General features: G+C 40.5%; 1 protein-coding gene across 14 annotated transcripts in view; it reads right to left on the reverse strand.

Annotated features, from left to right (window-relative positions):
* The window catches only part of STAU2 (staufen double-stranded RNA binding protein 2), a 299,958-nt gene that overhangs the window by 193,505 nt on the left and 90,391 nt on the right, over window positions 1–16,062 (reverse strand). For all 14 annotated transcript variants that reach the window (XM_043879211.1, XM_043879208.1, XM_043879203.1 and 11 more), the window contains 2 exons: window positions 1,978–2,137; window positions 630–737 (listed from right to left, as the gene is read on the reverse strand). In XM_043879211.1, coding sequence (XP_043735146.1) covers window positions 630–737; window positions 1,978–2,137 — 268 coding nt within the window. The remainder of the gene's footprint in view (window positions 1–629; window positions 738–1,977; window positions 2,138–16,062) is intronic.

Below are 16,062 nucleotides of genomic sequence, written 5' to 3' on the forward strand. Positions count from 1 at the left end.
AAATATTCCTCAACTGTTTCAGCTTATTCCTGGGTTTTGCCTATTTTCTAAATACTTGAGTTGCAAAGTTAGTGACCTCTTAATAAAGGAGGTATTGTAACAATTTAATATTTTTTCCTTTTTTAAATGCCACATAATTTTACAAATATTTTATGACATAGTTATCCAGTTTTAAACTAGAGAACTGCTTAATTATGTCTTAGTGACTTATCAGTAAAGGTTAAATGTAAAGTTAAAAGGTTAAATTTATATTTTGGCCTCCATAAATTTAAAAGAAATTAAATATTAATATATACATGTGACTAAACATTAATTATATATTGAATATTTTCAATGTGACCTTATCAAAATGCCAAATCTTATAGGTTACTACAAATTATCTTAAATTTGGAAAATAAATTTTATGATGAAACAAATGGCTGAATACAAAGCCAAAGAGATCAGGAAGACTTCATGATATTGTAAGCTCTGTTTTCTTAGGGCCTGCATCATTTCATGATAGACAGCTCAAACAGAAGGGAGAACATTAGTTCTTTCAGGATGCTAAAATTTTATTTGTCAATTTTGTTTGCTTAAAACAATGAGGAGCAAGGAGGGAAAAAAATGGGAGATCTCTGCTGAACACATACCTCAAAACTGACGGGCATATTTCTCTTCAGAGCAATTTCAAACACTAAGCTGATCTCAGACTTATTTGCATCTTTGTCATCATCCATTTCTTTTCCTGATTCGCAATTCTAAATCACAAAAAAATAGGACAACATTGAATCTTCACTTTGTAACAAACTTTACATGTACTGAACAACCAAGAGAACCTATCTTACACATCACAGGAAACCAGAGACTGGATCCTGTGGATTCCCATGGAACCACTGCAGTCAAGGGCTTTGCTGAGAGGCTTCTTATGATTTGGTTTTAAGTTTTTTCCCCTCAAAGTAGAAGGATAAATGCTGAGTGTGGAAATCTTTTACTCAACCAAACACTAATCTGATGTAGATATCCCCAGACCTAGTTTTCCTTACAGACCTCCATCTCTCTCTTTCTCTCTCTCTCTCTCTCTCACACACACACACACACACATACACACACAGTATCTTCACCAGTGTGTGATATTTAGTCTTCTATGAAGACTAAGTTGCAGAAACAGTATAGGATGCAAACCAGGATGCTGGAGCTCTGCGTCTGGCTCTGCACCTATTTAACACTTACTTCTGGAGCCTTACACATGCTGAACACCATGTAAGCCTTAAAGAGATCAAGAGACAGTATTCTTGCTGTCAAGAAGCTTAGGACTTAGTGGAAAGACAGAAGCAAACATAAGAGTCATGATGAGAGTGTACAAGGACAAAAATACTAAGTCAGCCATTAACTAAGAAAAATCGCAAAGGGGGAGGGACAACAGGCTTGAGGAAGGGCAAACTAAAGGCTGGACCTCTAGCTTCAAAAACTAAGTGGAGAACTCAATAAGAAGGGGACTTATTAGACACTGGTGAACTAGAGATACCATTTTGAAGTCAACAGAGAATGCAGCTGAAACCACGGGAATGAGTGAAATTACTGAATATCAGCTTCAAATAAACTTATTGGTAAAATAAAGTAGGACTAAAAAAATCCATAAATATCTCCTCCACTTGAAACTCCTTGATTCTAGGTCAATTAACACAATGTAATCCATGCTCAATAAAACACAGCACTCAATGCAAAGTAAATGAATGTTATTTCTCATCCTTGCTCACATTCCCAAATCCTGCCTTGCCTGGGAAGGCTAAGCCAAAGTGCTCGAAGGCAAGGCCATCCCAACAAAACACAAGAGTCTAACCGAGCACACAGGTGAACTGAAGCGCCGCCACAGCCGATCCAGTGTTCCCTTCTACTAGCAGAGACTTCCTCTATTTGTAAAGAAGCATTTCTTTGTCTTCTCAGTCATCTCCCTGGGCAGCTATTAGAAATAGGCTGCCACATGCCACAGTGACCCACCTGAGCTGATTTTTCTGGAATAGGTTCATTCTGCAGTGCTTGAAGGGCTTTCATCGCGGCATTGTGTCTAGCGGCTTGTCGAGTCTTCCCTTCCCCAAAAAATTCATTATTTCCTACAGTCAGCTGAACATAAAAGATCTTGGGCACTGGGCAATGATACCTAAAGTAAGAAAATAAAAATGTTAACGTAAGTTCAATAAAAATCACTCTGTAATCATTAGTAAGATTTGTTTTGCTTAAAATATTAATAAGCAGGTATAATCCACTATGTGCATGCGTGCTAAGGCACTTCAGTCGTGTCCGACTTTTCTGACCCCAAGGGCTGTAGCCCGCCAGGCTCCTCTGTCCATGGGGGTTCTCCAGGCAAGAAAACTGGAGTGAGTTTCCATGCCCCCCTCCAGGGGAGCTTCCCAGGGATCAAGCCCAAGTCTCTTATGTCTCCTACATTGGCAGGTGGGTTTTTACCACGAGTGCCACCTGGGAAGCCCAGATCCATTATAACCTCCTATTAACCTCAATAAAGTTTTACCTCACAAATGTATTTATAAAAGATAAAATGTGAGTCAGTATATATATTGATAATAAAGCATGTATGCTGATCTCCATGAAAAACATATTTTGGAAAACATTAAACATAACTTAATACTGTAAAAATTATTTCATTATATCACAGAAGACTTCCTGGCAAGAAATTTTCAGTTACATTTTGACGGAAGTGAGCCAAATAGTTTGGGGCTGAAGGACGGGGACTCACCACAGAGGCAAGAAACAGGCGAGACCGTCAAGGTGACAACATGCAGACTGCCATGCGTTTAGCAGAAGGTAACCATAATTAGACGTGGGAAGGGCAGAGAGATGGAGCTACTACTGTAAAGTAATAAATACTTTGCAAAGTATTAAGGAGAGCAGATTCAAAATAAGAAAGAATGGGGAGTTTCAGCCAATTCTAAAGCAGAAAGAACCATAATAAAATGTATTTAAGGTGAAAACTCTTAGCAGGTTTGTGTTTAATGAAACTGAGAGGAAGCACGATTAGAAAGCTGCAATGATGCCAACATAAGGGGAGACTGTAAGGGGGTTGTAAGAAGAAAGGATAAACAAAAGAAATTAAGAGGCTATGCAATATAATCTATTAATTTAACAATTATTTATGGGGCACCTTCTTATGATGAGGGAATATCACAGCAAACAAAAACATACCTTACAGCGGAGAAGACAGACAATAAATAAAATAAATAGGTAGAATATCTAGGATGTTAGAAATACATGTTGTTTTTTTAATATTTATTTATTTGGCTGTGCCAGGTCTTAGTTGAGGCACATGGATCTAGTTCCCTGACCAGAGATGGAAGCCGGTCCCCCTGCATTGGGAGAATGGAGTCTTAGCCAGTGGATCACCATGGAAGTTCCATATACAATTTAAACAGAAAAAGAAGGGAAGGTTCAAAAGTGAACTTTTTAAAAGTTGCATGTATTAAGATTACAATAGAAACACTAGTGACACCATCTGAACAAAAGCAGTGATTTAATTCATTCACTGGTAATGGCAGTGAATGAAAGAGTGAAAGTCTCTGGAGAGAATCAAGCAATTATCCGAGAGCTGTAGATCTGATTGCAGTATGGTCTTCCGGTGTCGTCTGTACCTTTAGTGGCTTTCTCCTTTATTTGCCAACTACTCTTTTGAAGTCATTCATATTTGTTGCCTGAAGTCCCAATAAAAGTAAAATATGAAATTCTTGTTGTTTCTTCTCCCCTTGATTGGACTGAGGGGTGAGAGAAGAGGGGCAGATAGAGTGATCAGTGTCTCACTGAGAAGGTGACAACTGTGAAAAGAGCTTGAGTAAGTGAAGAAGGAAAGCACAGAGGTGTCTGGAGCAGGGCCTATAAGGCATTGAGAACACCAGGCGCAGAGGCTCTGAGGCAGCCGAGTGTCAGGAATGTTGGAGTGGTTCAGAGGATTCCCACCAGGAGAGAGCTGAGTGTGCACAGGAAGGTAGGCTAGGAGCTGGAACCCGTGCCAGATGCCAGAGGGCCTTCCTCAGAAATCACTGCGAGGATCTGACGTCTACCCTAAGTGCAACGGCCAGCCACCAGAAGGCTTCAGGGAGAGAAGTGACATAATCTGACTTAGACCTCGGAAGGATCATCTGACTGTAGGGGAATGATGGCAGACACAGGACATCTGTAAAGAAGCTACTGCAATAATACGGGGGCCTGAACTAGGATGACAGCAAGGGAAGTAATGGGAAGTACTCGGATTCTGGACGAATTTCAAAAGTAGAGAAGATGGGTTTACCGGAGCACTGGCTATGGAATATGAGAGAGCAGTCGAGGAAGATGCCAGAATTTCTGACATGAGCAACTGGAAGATGGAGTGCCCACGAATTAAGTTGGTGAAAACTGCAAAAAGAATGGGTTTGTTAGGAATGAATACCAGCAGCTCTGGTTTGGAGATGTTGAGTTATTCAGTCTTTTAGACATCCAAATGAAGATGTCAAACAGACAGTCAGATCTAATAAGTCTGGATTTCAGGAAAGAGGTCCAAGGTGGAGATAAAAGTTGGGAATCAATATATATAGGTGAAACCACAAGACAGTGAGAACTCTGTGGGAGGGAGTGATAGGAGGAAAACCAAGCAAGCAGAATATCCTTCCTGAAAGCCAAATGGGGGCAAGAATATCCAGGAGGAGGGAAGAGTCAGTCATATCAAATGCTACTCTTACAAGTCAAGTGAAATGAAGACAGAACTATGACCACTGAATTGGGCAACTGAGCAAAACTAACAGAATCAATTTTGAAGGAATGCTGGATTTATCATTGAAACACTGAAAAATTAAGTTAAAAATCACTCCAGTGCTGGAAAATGTTTCTTTTTAAGCAAAGAAAAGCCAATCAAGTTACCACTAAGGTTTAGATGATTATTGGTGTCCAAGTGGCAGACCTCTATAGTCAATCTGAGATAAACTGAACAGAGCCCATTGTATAAGAATTCACAGCAGATGGGACTCATCAGTGAAGGTTTACTGAAGGTGAAGGAGCAGAAATGTACATCAGTACTGAAGATGAGATCTGGGAGGTAATAATTGAAACCATGTTGAGTGGATAAGCACCTGGAACGGGTAAGTGTAAAAGCACCAAAAAAAAAAGAAAAAGAGCCTAAGGCTGGGATCTGATGAATACCCATGATCAAAAGGCAGGGGAAATAATAGACGGCAGTGAAAGAGATGAAAGAGGGTCAGAGTTAGAAAAGAAATTACAACACAATGTCAGAGGAAGGGATAATCAACAACGTCAAATGTAGCAGAGAAATCCAGAGCGAGTATGAAAAAGAAAGGCACTGTTTTACATTTTTAAAGTCAATTTTCTTGGCCCACAGTTTTCTATTAAGATAAAGTATGTTAAATGTGTTTTTATTATATATCATATGTTCTCATATTTAATTGCCAAATATAAAAAAGTTAAAGGAAGAAAAATCACTTATAGTAAAAGATATTTTTAACATGCAGAGACTAAAAAGCATTAAAGCCACAATTCTTTTTGCCCTTTGATTGCAAAAACTGATGTATTGAAGTATATAATTCCCTAATACCTGTTTAGCTTAGATCCCTCCAATGCAGAAATTTTGACAGACTAATATCATGAATACAGGTTATCTTCCTTCTCACAGTTCCCCCAATTCAGTTTTCCTATCTTCACAGATTTTATGCATATTTCTAACTGGTTCCACTATAAAACTTGAAAATAGACAACCTGAAATCAGAAATTTACTCCTGGACTGAGATCTTATGTGGCAAGCTTTCACCATAGAGCAAATGTTTACAATTAATTATACACTTCTGAAAACAGAGGTCCACGACTGGAATGCTAACAGATCTTTAACTACAGTGGAGGGAGTGGGCGCCACTATAATCACTAAGGCCTGCTGACAATTACAAAACTCATTTCGGTTTGCCACAGAGACAAACAAAATTTCTGTTCATTATAACTTTACTGGAATATGATGTCATAACACATAACCATACTGAAACAATCTGCTGATTTTCTGACCAAAATATTAATTGCACACTAAAGAGCCCTTGGGGCCTCTTCCTTTTTGGCCATCGAAAATGGCTCTATGTACGCATGTGTGTATGATGTGGATATGCGTGTGTGTGTGTGTGTGTGTGTGTGTGTGTGTGTGTGTGTGTGTGTGTGTGTGTGTGTGTGTGTGTGTGTGTGTGTGTGTAGTATTGCATAAATATCAGAGGGAAAACTAGGTATGTTGTATTTTTAATGTAAAAAGTAAAAAGCTCTAGCACTAACAGCAGGAAATACCAAGACCCGACGCCTGACTTGTTTCATTCCAGTTTCATTCCATCCTCTTACTTAACAATGATTCTTAATAATTTACCCCACGTGGTTGGAATACCTTATATATCACATCTCCTCATACCATCATGACTATTACGATTAACCAGAGCACTCTCATTAATGGCTCCCAGATTGAATTATAGGAGAGAAGATGGAGAATTCCTTTTGTGTGTTAGGTCCTGGTCTCTAAATATCCGTTTCCCGTGGTTAAAAAAAAAAAACAAACTCAGGTACTTTAAAAGTAGGTATGGTCCATTTAATGGAGTTCCTTTTTCTATTTTTACTTATTTTTATTTTATTTTTGGTAAAGTGCTTATAATAAGTGATGCATGTATTTCTACAAATTAGCACATATATACTTACCTAATCTTATACTGCTCTTCTTTTCTCTTTTAATGTTCATCTTATCAGTTTGGTTTTACTTTTATAAAAACTTTTTAGTTTGTAGAGGGGCACAGCTAATTAACAGTGTTGTGCTAGTTTCAGGAGAACAGTGAAGGGACTCGGCCATACATACACACGTATCCATTCTCCCCCAAACTCCCATCCCATCCAGGCTGCCACATAACATTGAGCAGAGTTCCATGTGCTCTACAGTAGGACCTTGTTGGTTATCCATTTTACACTGCTCTTCCTGAATGACTTTCCTGAATTAGGGTTTTGTGATCAATGCTTCAATCCCCATCGTGATTACTGTTAAAAGATGAGCCATGAAAACTCACCCATCCAGACTATTAAATGTTCAAGGTCAACTGATTTCTACCCACTGCTTCTTCCAGGGTATGTTTTGTAAAGCATGATTCCGCTTTCATAAGCATCTTTGGTGCCTGTTACAGATGTAGGTTCCTGTGTCCCAACCCTGACCGGCTGACTCCATCTCTGAGAATGGAACACAAGGCTTCACTTGCACAAGCTCCCCTGGTGAGTGTGCACACTCTAGTCTGAGAGTACCTGCAGCCGACAGGACGGCTGATGCAACCTGCTGACTGCTGCAAACCCCGTGCAAGCAGAGGACTGAACACGCTCCTTATGGCACCACAGTTAGGTTTCCTGCATCTCTTTCTCATTTAATCCCAAAGGCAGCTTGGTGAGACCGATGTCTCCACGGTCACCTTGTGTGTTAGTCGCTCAGTCGTCTACAACTGTTTGCGACCGCATGGATTGTATCCCACCAGGCTCCTCTGTCCATGGAATTCTCCAGGCAAGAATACTGGAGTGGGTTGCCATTTACTTCCGCAGGGGATCCTCCTGAGCCAGGGATCGAACCCAGGTCTCCTGCATTACAGGCAGATTCCTTACCATCTAAGCTACAAGGAAATATTTTATGGTCACTTTGAGATGTAGCAAAACTCCCCAACAGTTTCTATGGGTCAAACTCAAGTCTTCCTAACTTCAGAGCATAGCCCACTCAAGTCATTTCCTGATAATCTGCTTTACCTTCTTCTATTTTTGTTCACATATGTTTATTAAACTAGCTATATCCTTGGCGGGCCAGAGAATCTAAGGCAGGGTTTTTTCTAAACCTAATAATAAGGTCTACTAACAGACGTCAGTTGTGTTTTACTGACAAGCTGCTGAACAAACAGAACTCCACAATGAGATTTTGTGTTTTGAGGGTATGTCAGGCCAAGCAGTGACAAAAATAAGCACAAGTGGGTAACCTACCAAGCACTGGTAAGAAAGAATCCACCTGCCAATGCAGGTGACACCAAAGACTCCAGTTCGGTCCCTGGGTGGGAAAGAGCCCCTGGAGCAGGAAATGGCAACCCACCCAAGTACTCTTGCCTAGAAAACTCCATGGACAGAGGAGTCTGGCAGGCTGCAGTCCATGGGATCACAAAGAGTCCAACAGACACACATACAGACGGACACACACACACACACCCAGGAGCAAAAGATCAGAAAAATGGACACACACACACACACACACCCCCTCCCCCAGGAGCAAAAGATCAGAAAAATGGGCTCAAGTACAACCCTGCCTAACAATCTTCAATTTTATAAAGGCTGTTTGTAAGACCACTTTTCCCCCCATTCCTCTTTGCCCTCTGTCTGCTAATAGTCTTATAAAAAACAAACAAGCACAGTTTCAAGTAAAATAAGTTTCCCTTTTCTTTAGATCTCAAAAGTCTTTCGATTTGGCCTGCCTTCAAGATTTCACAAGTCACTACAACAATAAAGAAAAGAATGGTACTTGGTTCTTTTGAATTAGTACTTGACATTGCTTACACAGTTTTGCTTTGTTTCTGAGCAAACGGAAGGTTTTACATTCTTATATATTCTCGTGAGAACATGATACTCTTAGTCTTATATCTGACTGTCAGTTATAATGACTTTCCACACTATAGATCCTTGCCATCCTCCCTAAAGTTACCTCATTAATGCTCTCTTTGTGGACTCATTTTATATATGTCTTTCTAAACAACCAGAATCCTCCCGATTATTCTCTGACTGCCTTCTTCTCCAACATCCCCACTTTTCTAAGTATCATTTTTACAAGGTGAGAAAGATATAGTCCAAATAACATTATAACTCTTAAAAATTGAAAAATAATTGCCTCATTTTATTTGATAGCCTTATTCATAAATCTCAGCCCAGCTTAAGTGTTCGTATCTCCCCTACAGGTTTATGTCTTAAATATATGAACACGTTATCTTCTGATCTAATAAGGAAAGGCCTTGAATTTCTGTGTTTACTTCTAACATGGACTGAAAACAGCAATGTCACTTAATCTTTCTATCTCAGTTTACTTAGCTGTAAGATGTTGGCAGAATTTATGTTTAAAGGACTCTAAAAAGCAAAACTGAGAATTCAAATGCCCTGTTGGTTATTCTGATGTTCTGTACATTTTTTGGCACAATGAAGCATTCTTTTTCTTGCTATAGAAAAATAATAGGCTTTATCATAAAGCTGTAAAATAGTCCCTGGCACATTTTCAAGCTTGTATGTATATAAAATGTCCAGATAGGAGAAAGTTCTTTCTCTATTCACATCTATAAATTTTGAAAATATATCTTTTATGGGATCTGAATGTTTAGTCTTGAGAAATTTCAAAAATGAAGATATATCAGAAAAGATTCACAGGGCAGCTGAAAATAAGCTTTAAGAGAGTTTTTAGAATATTCTATTCTATTTGTTAAATTATTAGGTTGGCCAAAAAGTTTCGTTCAAGTTTTTCCATAAGATGTAATGAAAAAACCTGAACGAAACTTTTTGGCCAACCCAATGTTATGTTTAAAATGCATAAAGAAAAATACAGAAAGACAGGCACTAAAAGCTGGGATAGGATGTTTTGAAGTGATTGAATTATAAATGATAGTTTCTTTCATAATTCCAAATGTTTTAAAATAATATAGCTGTACTGGTGTATAAATAGAAGAAAACATTAAATTGAAATAAGTCTAGGCACTGTCCAAAGGTAAACCTGTGTTCAAAATGTAAATCTGATGAATCAGTGGAATGACTTGTAGAATATAAAATATGAGCCATTAAGAGTCAGCAATTTGTACCAGGTCACTGATGCCAGGACCACAATAGGACTATGGAAACCAGAGCATATTATCAAAGAGCCCCACTTTATAAATACATAATCAGCACCTTGAATCCCACACTTGGATCCAGCATGAAACCATTCTTGCCCCTTCCCTAAATGGTTATCTAGATAAATCATCATCACTGTGATTACAGCAAACACGCAAAACTCACTACGTGCCAGTCACTATTCCAAGCTGTGTGCATACTCAACCCATTCAGTCACCATGACAACCTCAACATCACTTCACACATGAGGAAATGAGGAACAAAGATGTTAACTAATTTGCCCAAGGCCATACCACTCGAGTCACCATTTGAACCCAGACAGGGGCTGTTCTGGTAGCCCACTTGGTAAAGAATCCACCTGCAATGCAGGAGATGCTGGTTCGATCCCTGGGTTGGGAAGATCCTCTGGAGGAGGCATGGCAACCCACTCCAGTATTCTTGCCTGGAAAATCCCATGGACAGAAGAGCCTGGTGGGCTACAGTCCGTGGGGTCTCAGAGAGTTGGATACGACTGAGTGACTAAGCACACAGTCTCACTCTAGAGTCAAGATCTTAATGCCTATATTATGCAGCCTCTGAATGAACTGGATAAATGAGCACTATAAATTTCAGAGCTACTAACCCTAAACTTTGGAGAGGTCATGACAGACCTAGGACATCAAGGCAATTTAAGTCAAACTAGATAAGAGATCAGTGCTCACATCGGTTCCAAAGAGAAAGTTGGGGGCAGTAAGTTCAGGAGACCGAGCTGACACCAGCCTACTGCCCTTTCTCATGCTTTGTCTCCTCTCTTAACCCACCTTGTTGGAACCCACGCTTAAATGCTAATGATCTCATTGTTGTTGTTGTTCAGTCAATAAGTCGTGTAGGACTCTTTGCAACCCCATGAACTATAGCACGCCAGGCTTCCCTGTACCTCATTATCTCCAAGAATTTGCCCAAGTTCATGTTCACTGCATCGGTGATGCCATCCAACCATCTCGTCCTCTGACACCCTCTTCTCCTTCTGCCCTCAATCTTTCTCAGCATCAGGGACTTTTCCAAAGTCCCATTAGGGAACTGCATTAGTTTCCCACTAGAGAACTGCAAATCAAAAACCACAAGGACATATCACTTCACATCCACCAGGATGGAAACAGTTGTGCAGCCACTGCGTTCCTTAGACGTTACACACAGAATTACCATTTGATCCAGCAATTCACTCCCAGGTATATAAAACCTAAGAGAAATTTTTAAAAGTGCTGAAACAAAAATGGGTATGCAAATGTTCACAGCAGCATTATTCCTAACAGCCAAAAAGTGGAAATAACCCAAAGGTCCGTCCAACTGATGAACCAAAAAACAAAATGTAGTATACCCAAATAATGGAGTATTGTGCAGCCATACAAGGAAATGTGTGGGTGCTAAGTTGCTTCAGTCATGTCTGACTCTTTATGAGCCCATGGACTACAGCCTGCCAGGCTCCTCTTTCCATGGGGTTCTCCAGGCAAGAATACTGGAGTGGGCTGCCATGCCCTCCTCCAGGGGATCTTCCTGACCCAGGAACCGAACCCATGTCTCCTGCATCTCTTGCATTGGCAGGCACATTCTTTTACCACTAACACCACCTGGTAATGAAATCCTGATATATGATACAATGTGGATGGACTCTGAAAACATTAAGCTAAATGAAAGCGAGACGCAGAGTCTACATATTGTATGACTGCATTCAGATGAAATGTCCACAACAGGCAACTCCATCGAGACAGAAAGGAGATTAGTGGTTGTCAAGGGCTAGGGAGAGGGAAGGTGGGGAGTAACTGCTAAGGGGTATGGGGTTTCTTATGGGGGTGATGAAATGTTCTGGAATTAGATATTGGTAATGACTGCACAAGACTGTGAATGCAGGAATTCACAATGCACTGAACTCTACAAAGTGGTTAAAATGGTGAATTTTATGTTACTGTGGATTTTACCTCAATAAAAAACAATTTCAAAAAAAATGTCCATACTCCCTAGGCTTCAATCTTCTGTTTCTCATAGACAAGACAGTCTTCCTAGGTGATGTCACCTGTTCCTACTTACATTCTTGGCAGACTCCCAGAAATTAGCCTGCCAAACTGGGGGAGCACAGGGGAGAGAGAGTAAAACCATTCCTCCCTTCTGAACGCTCAGGAATGAATAACCTGGTCCTCTTCCTGCCCTTGTTTGGTTGCCAGGGCTGTGGGTAGGTGGGGTATATGAATCAAATTATTGACTCAACAAATATTTATTAAGGGCCTAATTTGTGCTAGGGACTCTTTTAGTCCCTAGGGATGGTGGACAGGACTCAGGAGACAATCAATCAATCAAACATTATCTGCTGGTAAGAAGGGCTAGGAAGAAAAGTAATGCAGAGGAAGGGAGCAAAGTTAAAGGCTCATTCAGGAGGTAACAGCTGAATAAAGAGATAGATGGAGTAAGAATTCTAGGCATGCAGATGCCAGGAGGAAAAAGTGTCTCAAGCAAATAGCACAGCAAAAGGCCCTGGGGCAGTAACAGAGGGGGGCATTCTTTGAGAAAGAGCAAGTGTTCTTGTACCTGAGAAGCAGTGAGTCAAGGGGTGGGTGATAGGAAACTAGTCACACCTTCACTCCACGTGTGACAGGAGCCATGGGGGGGAGAGGGGTGAGCAAGGAAGTGACACGGTCTGACTTCTTACTGAAAAGTCTCTCACTGCTGTTTGCCCAAGGAAAGGCAAGAAGAGAGTGGCTGGCAGGACACTGCATAGTCCAGAGAAGTCATCTCTGAGCACATGGGCCTGAACTTGCCCAGGAGGATACAGCAGGATTGCAGCAGAGATGAAAGCCCACCTAAGGATTATGATCATTATTTTAAGACGGGACCAGTCAGCATAGTTATGCTTTCCCAGGTATATTTGCAACCCTATGGACTATAGCCCACCAGGCTCCTCTGTCCTTGGGATTCTCCAGGCAAGAATACTGGAGGGGGTTGCCATGCCCTCCTCCAGGACATCTTCTCAACCCAGGGATCAAACCCGTATCCCTTGCATCTCCTGCACTGCAGGTGGATGCTTCACCTGCTGAGCCACCAGGGAAGCCCAACACAGAGGCAGAAGAGCTGGACGTAACCAGTTACAGTTACACTGACGCAAAGCGTCAGTGATGCTGAGGCAGGGAAGCACTGGGGATGCACAGGAGTTAAGTGACTGACCACAGGACGGTAAGAAAAGAGTGATAAGCTCCAGTGAAATGCAGCCCTGCAGAATCTGGCAGATTACTAAAGGCTGCAACTGTCCTGGAGCTCTGCTCAATGTGTGCCCTAAGCACGGGTAACAGAGGACACCCTCTATTTCCTGCCACCCCGCTGAACGGCAGGCATGGATCAGGGGCAGCTAGGTGCGCCTCCCCTGTGGTGGCTGACATGCAGTGCTGGAACTTGTGACTGGAAAGAAGGGTCCTCAGCAGAGCAAGCTGGGGGGAGCTCCCCTGCCAGAGCGTGCTGCCGCTGTGTCCCTCTGGGCACTGAGGCACACCGTCTGAGACTGGTAAATGACTGGCACCACAGCCAGCCACGTAAGGAGTGATGGTACAAGAATGGGGCTGGGGCCCCCAGGACAGAGTGTCTCAAAGGCCCACACAAAAACCACCAGAGTCCAGGACTTCCCTGGCGGTCCAGTGGTTAAGACTCCATGCTGCCAATGCAGGGGTACAAGCTCAATCCCTGGTCAGGGAATGAAGATCCCACATGCTGCCTGGTGCAGCCAAAAGATTAAAAAGAAAAAAAATCATCAGAGTTCTCCTGGAGGGGTTGAGGAACACCAGTTAAAAGGCAGATTCAAGACTGACAATCAGACTCTTTGGGTGAGTCCAGTAATCAACACCATTAACAAACTGCCTTGGTGATTTTTTTTTTTCTTCCCTTCCCTTGCTTGTGAATACAAAGGCTTTCGATTTCTGAATGTTAACTTTGTCCTGTCTCCCTTACTGAATTTTCCTGCTGCCTGTAACAAGATTTTAGTTCTCTTGCAATTTTCTAGATAATCACATCTGTGAAAAACTGGTAACTTTCTCTATTTCTTTCCATATTCCTTTTATTTTTCCCTAAATTAAGAGGGTCCATACTTCCAATTGAGGTTTCCCTGGTGGTTCAAACACTAAAGAATCTGCCTGCAATGTGGGAGGACCCACGTTCAATGCCTGGTCAGGAAGATCCCCTGGAGAAGGGCATGGGAATCCACTCCAGTGTTCTTACCTGGAGAATCCCATGGACAGAGAGAGGAGCCTGGTGGGCAAAGAGTCAGACACAACTAAGCAACTAACACTTTCTCTTTCACCTCCAACTGAATACTGAAGAGGAACTGATAACAGATGGTCTTGTTTCTTATTTTAATGGGAATGTGACTAGCATGTCCTCATAAGCATAATGCAGGCTTTGGGGCTGGATTAAGATGGAATGGGATGGTTGTGTGTGAGAGAGAGAGAATATAAGTGCATCTACAGAATATATAGTTTACAGTGTTATATTAATATTCCATTATTCAAAGTGTATTGAATTTTCTAAGTCAAGAATGGGTTTTTTAATGTCTTTTCAGCATCTGTGTAGTTAACAATTTTTGCTTTTCACCTGTTAATAAGGTGAATCTTATTAACATTTTCTAACAGTGAAACAATTTTACATTCCAAGAATAAATACCACTTAGTAAGGGTACTTACTTCTATACATTGATAAATTGTTTGCCAATATTTCAATTAAGGTTTTTCCACTGATATTCTAACATACAACACTGATCTGAAGCTCTGTCCTTTGTTGTTTCAAACTTGCATTGTTGAGCTAGACAACAAGGTTATTCTTCAAATGTTCAGTAAAATTCTTCTGTGAAACCACCGAGGCCAGGTGCCTTTCCTTCAAGGTGGTGGCGGGAGGTGGTGGGAGTCAGCTCTTCAACTACTTATCCTTTTACATGTATAGACATTGGATCTTTATTTTCTCCTTTTGAGGTCAGTTTTGATCATGTCTATTTTCCTACAAAAGCACCCTACCCATGATTGCAGGTTCTGAACTCATTTTCCATTGAGTTGAACAAAGTCGCTCATTAGGAGAGTCTTCACTTCTTGTGCATCTGTAGTGTTCTCCCATCCTCAGACTGTGTTCTGAGTATCTGCGCTTGCCCCTCACAATGGCTTGCCTTGATTAAGTTACCTATTCATATATTGTATTGGTTCCAAGATATTGGATTATACATGGTTTTTTTTTTTTCTATTTTTCTTTGGTTTTCTAATTTATCTATCAATACATTCATTTTCCTTCCTCAGACTTCTGTTACTCCTTTCCTAACTTCCTGTGTTGGATATATAATTAATTTTCAAGGTATCTATTTATCATAGATATAAGGTTAATGAACCTGCCTTTTAATAGGCTTTATGTTGTCTGAACTGTAATGTCTGCAAGAGGGAAATACACAATACAGTGCTTCCTAAATATTTTTGGTAATAAAACTCCCTTTCTAGTGAACTAGCATTCTACAAAACACACCTAGAGACATACTGCCTTAGTTAAGACTCTGCATATCCCTCCAAGTTACTGCTTAATCTGCTAAAAGCTTTTTATTTTAAATGTAATAAAGATTACTTAATATTTTAAGAAATACAATTAAGAATATTTATCAAGTACACTTACAAGATTGATCAGATTAGAAAAACACTAAGCGAGTGAACAGAGATCTTTAGATTACATTAAGATCAATCGGACTGAGGCTCCATCTAGTCATCTATAAGCTCTTTGGGTAAGAGGAGGAACTTTTTCTAAGACTCATCAGTAATATGAAAGATTTTCTCTGTATCAACTTTCTCCATCTGATTCAAGTGGCAAACCAGGGGGAAATGATTGCAATTTTCATGAAATATCATAGCACATCTGTGTATTTATTCAGGAACAATTTTCAAATGTGTGTGTGTGTGTATGTATACGCAAGTACCTCGAGTGCACTTTGCACTTCAAAAGCTTTTATAAAATGTTTAAAGAAATACAATTTAAAATTTTAATATGTATTTACTAAATACTGCATGCTACTAGTCTAACAGATCCTTTAGCTTAAGGAAATTATGGAACACATGGCTTATTTTTTCTTTGAGTTGAAAGATTCTCTTATTCAATTCCATCAACAGATCATCTTTGGTTGGGGGCTGTCTGAGAGTGTTCTCTGAAAACCATTGG

The sequence above is a fragment of the Cervus elaphus genome, chromosome 21, assembly GCF_910594005.1.
Source record: "Cervus elaphus chromosome 21, mCerEla1.1, whole genome shotgun sequence".
NCBI classification, from domain to species: Eukaryota; Metazoa; Chordata; class Mammalia; order Artiodactyla; family Cervidae; genus Cervus; species Cervus elaphus.